The sequence below is a fragment of the Xenopus laevis genome, chromosome 1L (assembly GCF_017654675.1).
Source record: "Xenopus laevis strain J_2021 chromosome 1L, Xenopus_laevis_v10.1, whole genome shotgun sequence".
NCBI classification, from domain to species: domain Eukaryota; kingdom Metazoa; phylum Chordata; class Amphibia; order Anura; family Pipidae; genus Xenopus; species Xenopus laevis.
Window position 1 is genome coordinate 228,280,166 of NC_054371.1, and position 12,384 is coordinate 228,292,549.

General features: G+C 42.3%; 1 protein-coding gene across 13 annotated transcripts in view; it reads left to right on the plus strand.

Annotated features, from left to right (window-relative positions):
* The window catches only part of celf4.L (CUGBP, Elav-like family member 4 L homeolog), a 675,257-nt gene that overhangs the window by 609,433 nt on the left and 53,440 nt on the right, over positions 1-12,384 (plus strand). For 10 of the 13 annotated variants that reach the window (XM_041582984.1, XM_041582991.1, XM_041582720.1 and 7 more), the window contains exons 6-8: positions 2,093-2,236; positions 7,690-7,837; positions 11,859-12,008. In XM_041582984.1, coding sequence (XP_041438918.1) covers positions 2,093-2,236; positions 7,690-7,837; positions 11,859-12,008 — 442 coding nt within the window. 13 annotated transcript variants of the gene reach the window in all.

The window sequence follows — 12,384 nt, forward strand, 5'->3', positions numbered from 1 at the left end:
GGGTTAGTTATTAAAATACAAATGTTAAAATCTTTAGAAAATTCTAGTTTTCTTTCAGTAGAAAACTCGAGATTCATTATACCCCGATGCTGCAAAAAGCCTGAATCTGAAAAAACTGTCGAGGTCCTGTATAAGTCAATTGGGGAGGCACCAATATCAATTTCAATTTCACGTTTGGTCTGCACTGGGTTTAGCCAAAAAATTCAAACTTTTTCAGGGGTTTTCGGGCAAAAAATTTGAGCAAACCATGAAAAAAGCCTGAAATTTTGAGCAGTTCAGGAAAAAAACTGAAAATTCAAGCAATTCGGGTTTTTGCTCGATTTTATCAAGTTTTTTTTTCAGCAATCCAATTAAATTGAGTTTCTTTTATTATTAAATCGGACATGGCAGTTTGGTCGTGGTTTTCTTTAATAAAATATGGGATAAATTTGGATTTTAGGAAATAACTCCCCAGACGTCAACAAACACAACTTTCAATTTAGTAACAAAATATGTGTATAGGAACGGGACCTGGGGTTATACAGTTAACAGATCTTTCCGTAATTTGGATCTTCATAAGTAAAGTCTACTAGAAAATCATGTAAACATTAAATAAACCCAATAGGCTGGTTTTGCAATAAGGATGAATTATATCTTAGCCTGGACAAGCTACTGTGTTATTATTACAAATATTTTAAAAATGTGGATTATTTGGATGAAATGGATACGGATCCCAAACCTGCATAAAAAGTCTGCATGAAAGAAAGTTCATCCACTGTTTTCTTTTCCACTTGCAGTACCAATATTGCCCTCTAGTTGCACGCAGTATTTGAATGGAATTTGAAAAGAAACTAAATAGCACAAGGCAGTTTTTTTTCCATTTGCATTTCCTGCATCACAAATGAATCAATAGTGAGAAAAATCCGGCTCACAGATTGATGCAATCAAAATCCTTTTAATCGCATTCTTCTGAACTGCTGCTCTCTCTGTGTATTTCTCAAGCAAGGCCCTGAAGAGACTGCAATCATTAGACCCTGCTTAGTAAATAGCACGGTGGATCGGGGTTAATTAAATAAGTGTTGCAGTCTAATTAAGCCTGGGCTGGGTGAAACTTAGCAGGAAATGTATGCATTAAAAAATTCCTTTGTCGATGAGCCGCAATTAAGAGCACGATCAATATCAACATTATGCCATTAAAAAATGGAACTTACGTACCCTGGTGGCTTCACGCGCGTCTCATTAATCTGATATTGGGAATTCTCACCAATTTATAAACTCCCTTGTCTTCATGCAGAACTCAAGCCATGACTTCTGTAGTGAAGAAAGAACATTTATTTGTCGTACTTAGTTATTTGCATCCCAGGGAAAAAAGTATGTAAATATGTAAATGATAAGGATATTAGAAGTCACTGAGGGGTTGTTCTGTGACCATATAAAGGCACAAGGCTGCAGGCTGAGTTATACAGGGAACTCTGAGTATCACTCATGTATTATAAGGGATAATGTACCCCCTACTGTAAATGATAAGGATATTAGAAGTCACTGAGGGGTTGTTCTGTGACCATATAAAGGCACAAGGCTGCAGGCTGAGTTATACAGGGAACTCTGAGTATCACTCATGTATTATAAGGGATAATGTACCCCCTACTGTAAATGATAAGGATATTAGAAGTCACTGAGGGGGTGTTCTGTGACCATATAAAGACACAAGGCTGCAGGCTGAGTTATACAGGGAACTCTGAGTATCACTCATGTATTATAAGGGATAATGTACCCCCTACTGTAAATGATAAGGATATTAGAAGTCACTGAGGGGTTGTTCTGTGACCATATAAAGGCACAAGGCTGCAGGCTGAGTTATACAGGGAACTCTGAGTATCACTCATGTATTATAAGGGATAATGTACCCCCTACTGTAAATGATAAGGATATTAGAAGTAAACACTGGGATCACATGGCTGTAGCTGGGAATGATGAAGCTTCAACATGGAGAAGTCACTGAGGGGTTTTGTGCAGATGTTATTGGATACACTTGTGTAACGTCTGTTTTTCTTCTGATTTCCCATAATGATGTTTCTTGAGAATCAACAGATGATTTCTTATTTATTAACAGGGGGCCTCCTCGAGCCTAGTGGTGAAGTTTGCAGACACAGACAAGGAGCGCACAATGAGACGGATGCAGCAAATGGCTGGCCAGATGGGCATGTTCAATCCCATGGCTATTCAGTTCGGAGCTTATGGTGCCTACGCTCAAGCAGTAAGTGATTTTTCTCCTGTCAGTTGGGACATGGTTGGGGGCTTTGTACAGGTGTAGTTTGTCCTTTAACATCTTGAAACTAGGACCTTCTTTGGGTTGACTGAAAAAGACAGCAAATCTGTACTGATACTTAACTCCTGCAAGGACATTTTATTTGTGCACCTTAAATATAGGGTTCCTTTAATCCAAAAACACTTGAGGCTTCCTGGACTGATCTCTAATGATCTAGACTCTGAACATTTGTGATGGCCCTGTAGCAGCAGCAGGGGGCTTTAGCCATGAGGACTAGTGAGCACCTTGCCCCAAACCTCCCATGACAACTCCACTTTCTACATTAGAAATCTTGCCCTCCTCCCGTTGCAATAGAGGTATGCCTTGGTGGAAGAGGACATCAGGTCTGCCATCTTGGAGATCAGGAAACCTAGAAATTTCAATGTATATGAGTGCAGTTTTTTTTCAGGCAATGTTCCATGGTAGGACAATACAGATAACATAAATGTCCCTAATTTGATTATTTTGGCTTTTACTCATCTGTACACTTGGAATAATCCTAGTTGGATAGTTATAGTTGGGCATAATGCTTAAATATTTTAATGTATTTCACATCTGGCCTCCCAAGGAGATCCTGATGTTGCAAGTTGAGGCCCCACGTGAAGTTTTTTGAGAACTTGGGTGATTATTATAATCAGTTCATAATGTTTGCTCTCATCTGGGATGATTTATGCTCAGAGAGAGACTTGTGAACGATGACCAAAGGTGCAGTCTGTAGGACTTCATTTGGAGCTTCCACTCAAGAACATTATACAAGGAGGCATCAAACCGCATTAGGGGACTTTTAGTCGGACTCTTCTCGCCTGCAAATAAAATGTGAATGAAATTAAATGAAATAAACTCAAAATGCAGCCAACATCCTGAAGAAGGGTCTCAGAATCCTTAACTAGTCTTGCTAGAACTTGGCCTTTAGACATGCAATTTCTTCAGGCTCATGTCTCATGTTTCCCCTTTTCATAGGTCGGCGGTTATATTGTTAATCAGATTTCAAAAACCATAAGTTATATCCTCGTTGGGTTCCAGGTTGGACTCCTGCTTGCAATTGTTGAAGGTGGTCCCTACTGTTTGAAGGGAATGAATCACCTGAATAGTGAAGATACACTGGAGAGCAATGTCAGCCAACTTGTTATAATTATAGCTTGCTGGAAGGTCTAGGGGATAGTTCATTCCAGTTTTTTTCTATTTAGCAGTGCTGTTTTATTGCTGCCTATGGAGAAAAATGGCCATTTACTTTAAGTGGTGAGATGCGGTACTGCAACTAGTAGTCAGTCAATCAATTTCTGCCCAACCACAGGAAAGGAATATTAAACTATTCAAAGCTGTAGGGAACAGTGAATGTTATGAAATCTTATTAGGAAGCTAATAGCTCCGGTGTATGATCAGTCTCACACCCCAATGCTTTCTCATGGCTATAACTCAATATTTTCACACTTTTCTCACCGGGTTATCATTTTTAAAGATTTGCCAGGGTATCATGGTTCATGTATATTCATATATCTTAAGGTTCTCATTTAATTTTAAATCAGACAGGCTCTTTTCATTTAATAAGAATGGATTTCCTACCGTAATACCATAAGAATAGAAAAAGGAAACTGACATTTGTCACGCACGTATCACCGGGGTAGTCGTTGGTTGTGCCGCGACCCAGGGGAAAAATGACCAGGGTCCCATTTATATAAAGTATGAGCGTTCTGTGACTTCTGTTAGTCTTATTAATTGCAGTAGAGGGTAGGATGGATATGGAGATTATTAGATGGTTAGGTTCATTAGCAAAACTTTCTATAGGAGACCCTATATCTATATCCTATCAAGGCTCTCCAGTCTACCTGTAGACCTGATGTGTCCCTCCATGAGATTTTATAGCCCCCCACCCCAGCATGCCCACAATCTAAATAGACCTCTTTGTATGATACAACTGACCCCCAGACTTTTGGAATGTTATGTTAGACACCCACTAGGAAATATCCTGCCTCCCTAATGTACCTGTTCTGATCCATGACTCAAGAAAGGCTTGCTGAATGTGGATGGGTCCTAGGGTGGAGAATGGGTTTGACTTGGCATAACTGGGGGTGGAATAAAAGAAGAAGAAGAAGTTGCCTAACTGCAGTTGCCAGTTCATCAAGTATTCACTAAATGAGTGGATTTCCAACCTTTAGTCAACACAAGTAGAACATCCAATGCCCAAGCAGAGCCATCAGCATCATTTAGATGGGTGGAGAATACCATCACCCAAGGATCATGGCCTCTGGTTAATGGGTTTGCATGAGAAGAAGGGTTGGAGTCTTTACAATAGGCAATAAGTAGCAGAAAGTAAAGTAAAATTGTGATTGGTTGCTGTAGGTGTTCTATGATGAGGCTTGTGAATTATCCCTCATGTTCTAAGCCTTCAACAACTCATTTGTACTGAGAAGGTTTTACCTGACTCCAAACGTGTATTCTTTGAAGACCCTCAGGTCTTTCTGATAAACCCAACTTTTATGTGCAATGTTCTTTGGAGAGGTTAAATAATTGAGAGCAGCTTCTTCTCTGTATCGTCAGTGGGGCTGAAGCATTCTGCTCTCTGTAGTCAAACCTGCTTAAAAAAAAAAAACCCAGATTAAAAAGAAGCATTTCTAGATTCATGTAATGAAATGTGACACATGGGTCAGAGTCGAAATTAAACTGAGCAACTTGATAGACACCTTGATCTTCTGACTGCTCAGAACGTGTTCTCCTTCCATAATCCCTCAAAGAACGGCCATATGCCAACAAGACAGGTTACAGGCTGACCTCTTGTATAGTTCAGTAAATGTGTTTATGTAACCCCGGCGCTACCCTTAAAGGCAACATTACACTGCAATTTACACCAGGGCACTTACCTGCTGAAGATCAGGTATTGGTGAGAAAGGCTGAGAAAATGGGTAATTATATAGCAAGTGCCTAACAGAAAATGTCTATACCTCAAGGAGTTTTTTGCCCTGGTGTTTTGAGGGACAAAACATTCCATATCGCCCCTCTTGGGGGGAAATATACACCCAGTGCTGTGATTTCTGATGGGAACTATGACACCCGGTGTTTTCAGTTCATGGTAGGATTTGCACTGGTTTCATGCATGGCCAGTTATGGGTGCTCAGCGTTTTGGGTGACACAGTGGTGCCAGCAAGAACTGGAACGTATAGCTGCCACAGCTGCTGGTAAACCTCTGGTTTTTCAGCAAAACTCGATAGCGACACAGTAGCTTGGTTGGAATCATCTGGGTTTTAGGAAGGTTCAGAGAGCCTTGGCATGAGGAGATGAACTGGCATGCAGATATTTTTAAATAAACATGAAAATCTGGTGCATCTGGCGGGGATACTGCTGCTTCAAAGACTCAGCCAGACCCCGAAATGCAATGAGCTGTGTGTTCCAGGGAAGAACAGCATGTTGGTGCCCCCAGATCTTGGACTCCTAGTATTCTACTGGCAAGCACAGCATGAACCAATGGTTCCCTCTTATATAAACACTCACACAACAAGAACCTCTGTAATAACATTACTGTTTCATTAGCAAGGAGATCATCAACATATCCTAGGAATTAATGATATTTGTGGGGGGATTTACAAATATATAGATACTTTTGGTGCAGTTGCATTGCCTAGTACACAGATATATTTCCTGTTTGATACTCATGTGACTGTCTCTACTTCCTTCCTGACAAAGGACACGAGTGACTGTCTCAACTTCCTTCCTGACAAAGGACACAAGTGACTGTCTCTCCTTCCTTCCTGACAAAGGACACGAGTGACTGTCTCTACTTCCTTCCTGACAAAGGACACAAGTGACTGTCTCTCCTTCCTTCCTGACAAAGGACACAAGTGACTGTCTCTACTTCCTTCCTGACAAAGGACACAAGTGACTGTCTCTACTTCCTTCCTGACAAAGAACACAAGTGACTGTCTCTCCTTCCTTCCTGACAAAGGACACGAGTGACTGTCTCTACTTCCTTCCTGACAAAGGACACAAGTGACTGTCTCTCCTTCCTTCCTGACAAAGGACACAAGTGACTGTCTCTACTTCCTTCCTGACAAAGGACACAAGTGACTGTCTCTCCTTCCTTCCTGACAAAGGACACAAGTGACTGTCTCTACTTCCTTCCTGACAAAGGACACGAGTGACTGTCTCTACTTCCTTCCTGACAAAGGACACGAGTGACTGTCTCTACTTCCTTCCTGACAAAGGACACAATTGACTGTCTCTCCTTCCTTCCTGACAAAGGACACAAGTGACTGTCTCTACTTCCTTCCTGACAAAGGACACAAGTGACTGTCTCTACTTCCTTCCTGACAAAGGACACAAGTGACTGTCTCTACTTCCTTTCTGACAAAGGACACAAGTGACTGTCTCTACTTCCTTTCTGACAAAGGACACGTATTGATTGTCTCTACTTCCTTCCTGACAAAGGACACAAGTGACTGTCTCTACTTCCTTTCTGACAAAGGACACGTATTGATTGTCTCTACTTCCTTCCTGATAAAGGACACAAGTGACTGTCTCTACTTCCTTCCTGACAAAGGACACAAGTGACTGTCTCTCCTTCCTTCCTGACAAAGGACACGTATGATTGTCTCTACTTCCTTCCTGACAAAGGACACAACTGACTGTCTCTACTTCCTTCCTGACAAAGGACACAAGTGACTGTCTCTGCTTCCTTCCAGGCAAATGACACAAGTGAATGTCTCTCTTGATTTAGGAAACATCCAGATTTAGGGTGGGAATTTCAGTTATATCCGAGCCAGAAGGGCAATGGTTTATTATTTGAAGCTTAGTTGCCTGGTCGACCCAATCATTGATGGTAATTTTTGCCACTTTAAATGCTGTTCCTTTTCGATGCCCTAAAAAGCAGTGATGCAGAGGTGGTGGGAGTCCAGATGATGTGGAAGTACAACCTCCAGCATCCCCTGGAAGTTAAAGTTCAGCTACACAGGGCAGATATAAAAATGTGTATATAAAGAGCAGATATAGTCAAGCTGCAGCTGTAGTGTTGGACTGCAACGCCCAGCATCTTCTGGCAGCTGGCAGTTGCAGTTAAGTGACAGCTGGAGGCCCGTAGGCTGGACACGCCTGAGCATCTGCTTTTGCTCCATGCAGGTTGCGCTGTGACAGTGGAACGAGACTCTCCCTATGAACATCCTGCGTCTGACCCTAATCATTATCAGTCGGTGATTATTGTAGTACTGTGGCCTCATGATCTTGGTGTGACCTTTGCCCGTATGTCTGTGGGTACTTGTGCTTGTTCCCAGTCCTTCATTTCAGTGACTGATGTTACATGGTGCGGCCCCCGAGCTGCTTGACTGATATTCTCCTTTGGCTTCCGTTGATAGAATGGGCCGGGGGGGTCCTGGTCGGTAACACGTGATATTTTTTCTCTGTTCTCTTTGTTCCAGCTGATGCAGCAGCAAGCCGCCATCATGGCATCCGTAGCACAAGGAGGTTACTTGAACCCCATGGCGGCCTTCGCAGCGGCCCAGATGCAGCAGATGGCGGCCCTCAACATGAACGGTCTCGCAGCGGCCCCCATGACACCAACATCAGGTGAGACAAAAGTATCCGTCATTCCAACATGTTATAGCAGAATAATGAAGATTAAAGGATGAGTAAACCTGTAAAATAAATGAATGTCAAATTGATGAGGGGGCTATTCTAAGCACTTTTGTAATGTACATTCATTATTTATTTTGTTTTAATTCCAAGATATTAAGGGATACATGTACTGTTAATATGAATGAATTTTGTTACAACAGCGCCACCTGCTGGTCAGTTTCCCACCAGTCTGACCAGCAAGTAGTCAAGGAAGTTGTCAGGAGAAAGAAAGAGGCTGATGTTCTTCTGCTAAGAATAAAATTAGAAACCTTTCTCACATCTTTCCTAAGCAGAAGAACATCAGCCTCTTTCTTTCTCCTGACAACTTCCTTGACTACTTGCTGGTCAGACTGGTGGGAAACTGACCAGCAGGTGGCGCTGTTGTAACACAATTCATTCATATTAACAGTACATGTATCCCTTAATATCTTGGAATAAAAACCAAATAAATAATGAATGTACATTGCAAAAGTGCTTAGAATAGCCCCCTCATCAATTTTACATTCACTTATTTTAAAGGATTACTTATCCTTTAAAGGGGGTCTGTCACCCTAAGAAATTAATTCCAGATCCCATTTTATGATGTTAGTCAAGCAAACGAAACTTCCCTTACACTTTATAAATTCTTTAAATCTCGTTTGTTTTACTCTTGGAATTCAAAATCACATGAAGCAGGGAGGCGCCATTTTGAGGACACTGTAATTAAGGCAAGCTTTTCATTATGCCAAAATCTTGTTTATGCTCCACAATAGGGCACCTGATGTCCATGTCCTCGTACTGGCTAGCCAATTAGATGGAGAGGAACGTGAGGAGAGCAGTGACATTAAGGAAGGGCAGAAGGGAAAGTGAAAGTAATTGCCTCTGGCATAGAGGAGGGGCAGGAAATATTGATTGACAGCTGAGATTTTTTTTTTAAAATGAGTTTATAACGGGTGTGTATTTTTGAATAAAAAAAAATTTTTGATTTCATGCTAGATTTGAAGTACTTTTATTATACAGCTTTTTATGCTTGGGTGACAGATCCCCTTTAACTGCCCAACTTCCATATTTATGACTATAGTTATAAGCACTGCCATGACTATTGCTGGCCTCCCCATATTCAAATTGCACCCCCTGTGATTGTCCCAAGAAAACTCCAAGCTTTCCAGGACACATTACCAGGCCTTTATATGGGAGGCTCAAGGGAGATCCAAAGCCAAATATATAGCTCTATGTATATTAACCAGTGGTTTGGAAGGAAATTAGGGATGCACCGAATCCAGGATTCGGTTCGGGATTCGGCCAGGATTCGGCCTTTTTCAGCAGGATTCGGATTCAACCGAATCCTTCTGCCCAGCCAAACCGAATCCGAATCCTAATTTGCATATGTAAATTAGGGACGGGGAGGGAAATTGTGTTACTTTTTGTTACAAAACAATGTTTTCCCCTTCCTATCCCAAATTTGCATATGCTGATTAGAGTTCGGATTCGGTTCGGTATTCGGCCGAATCCAAAATAGTGGATTTGGTGCATCCCTAAAGGAAACTGGAGCAGGGTCGGACTGGGCTGGTGGGACACCGGGAAAAAAACCAGTGGGCCCTGGCCCAGATCTCCTCCCCCAGCAGAACCTACAGGCCCAGGAATTGTAGGTAGAGAGGGAGCCCCCGGGGACTGCCAGGAGGTCCTTCGTTTGCAGCCCCGGTGGGCCCCCATGGCTCCAATACGACCCTGAACTGGAGTACCTGGAGTAAACGCACGCACACACAGGCAGATAGCGCCCTGGCTGAAATCAAACTGACAACCAGTGGTGTATCTGGTTGGCTCTGGGCCCCCTGCCTACCTGTCTCCCGCCCACCTACTCCCCGCCTACTTTCCGCTCCCTGCCTGCCCACTGACGGCCCTCTACAGCCCCGCCCCTACAGCTGGAGTGGGACGGATTTTATAGAAATATAGAGGAAGCGGACCCTCTGTTCTGCATCCCCAGTTCCCCGGTCTCCCCAAGGGCCACTAAGTCTGCTTCCTCTATAGTTGCGTTACTGGTGCTACAAGGATATCACGCCAGTGGTAATTGTATGATTTTAGAAACCCTAGCAACGGGGCAGGGGTGAGAATAACAGACTGGGAATGGGAATAGGGCAGAATAAAAAGATCAGAAATAAATAAAACAATTCCATCCTCAGATCCTTTCTAGTTGATTGCCATGGACTCATCCTATAGGAACACAGGCTATCACTCCATTGTGGCATCAACATTAAAGGGACAGTTAACCTCAAAATTACATTTTTACACCATAACTGTTTGCAATTTGTCTTTATTTTGTATTGTTGTGGGTTTCCTGGCAACCAGGCAGGTTTTAAAGTCTGCTGTATAATAAAGACAGCCATACACCAGCCTGCTGGGTACAGAACACTATGGCCGCCTTCCTAATGTTCCGATTGTTTGCACAAAGGGCATGTACCGATAATCATACGTTCTGTTTTCGGACAATTTGATTGGTACGTGTATGTTCATTTCCAGGGGAACTAAGGAATCAATGAATATTCCTTTCATTAATGATAATGTTGGGTTTACCTTCCCTTTAAGGCAGTTGTGACTGCGGTTTCTTTGCTACAAAGGAGAAGAGAAAGTGCTGAGACAGCGGCATTGGGAGAAGGAAAGTGAAGGGGAGAGGGTTTAGGGGCTTAGTAAGCGAAATGAAGGCGATGAGACACTTCAAAATATTTCCTCCTTTAATCCCGAGTGAGACGTCCCCCCACGCACCCTCGCAACTGTCACACGGAGCCTCTGATAATGCGCCTGTCACCGGGGGAATAGGGAAGCTGCTGTCTCTTAGGGGGTTTCTCTCTCTCTTTCTTTTTTGCCAATAAAGAAGGAATAAAATGTACATTTGCTTTTGTGTTAATTTCATACTGTCATTAAAATTCTGAGAGAAGTGTCATTGTCATCCCATCGCTGTCGGGCAGGAGACCCTGATTTTTATTTCATTTTTTAATATTTGTGGGTTTTTTGAGTTATTTAGCTTTTTATTCAGCAGCAATTTCAGCCATCTGGTTGCTAGGCTCCACTTTACCCTAGCAACCATGCACTGATGGGAATAAGAGACAGGAATATGAATAGGAGAGGCCTGAATAGAAAGAGGAGTAATAAAAAAGTAGCAATAACAATATATTTGTAGCCTTACAGAGCATTTGTTTTTTTAGATGGGGTCAGTGACCCCCCAGTGAATACTGGAAAGAGTCAGATGAAGAAGGCAAATTATTCAAAAACTATATAAAAAAAATAATGAAGGCCAATTGAAAAGGTGCTTAGAATTAGCCATTCTAAAACATATTAAAAGTTAATTTAAAGGTGAAGCACCCGTTGTACAGACACTGGGGGTCATTTATAAACGTCGCGCAGGGCAGATTAGTTCGGAAAGTGAATATATATTTGCCCTGCGCTTGGTTATATTTGTAAAGCTAAAAAAGAGGGTTCAAACAGAATTGTGAATTTTTTTCCACAACGCAAATGTCTATAGGAGCTTTTTAAATATGTCACAATTCGCAAATTGCGAATATTTATGCGCACACCCTGCGGCTCAATTACGCCACAACTTTGGTGACGGATAAAATATTCGCAAAACAATTTTGCAAACTGCGTATTTAAGTTACTGGCAACGCTATTTTTGTGCACAACAACCTCGCACATTGGGTGCGCTCTCGCATACTCCCGTCTCATTTGGGCGCCATTTCGTGAAAATCTATTCACAATGCGATTTCGCAAAAACAGAAAGACGAGCAGAGCAGTGCAATATATTTGCGTTCAGAAAAAAACATGCGCAATACAACCATTTGCGAAAAATATGCGCTGCGCGAACTTTATGAAAGACCCCCACTGTTACAGACAAAGGATATGGAGCTACAGTGAAAGTGAAGCCCACTGACAGAATGTATGAAGTAAAGCAATCAGTATGGCAGCCCACCCTGTTACATTTGTGTTCCTTTCTTTATTCCAGGTGGAAGCACCCCCCCGGGTATCACTGCACCAGCTGTGCCTAGCATTCCATCTCCAATCGGGGTCAATGGTTTTACTGGGATCCCAGCACAGGCCAATGGTCAGCCAGCAGCAGAAGCTGTATTTGCTAATGGGATCCACCCATACCCAGGTAAGTGCTGCCTTCTATTCTCACTCTATTCTCACTCCATACTGACTATTCTCACTCTATCCTGACTCTATTCTGACTCTATCCTGACTCTATTCTGACTCTATCCTGACTCTATTCTGACTCTATCCTGACTCTATTCTGACTCTATCCTGACTCTATCCTGACTCTATCCTGACTCTATTCTGACTCTATCCTGACTCTATTCTGACTCTATCCTGACTCTATTCTGACTCTATCCTGACTCTATTCTGACTCTATCCTGACTCTATTCTGACTCTATCCTGACTCTATTCTGACTCTATTCTGACTCTATCCTGACTCTATCCTGACTCTATTCTGACTCTATTCTGACTCTATCCTGACTCTATTCTGACTC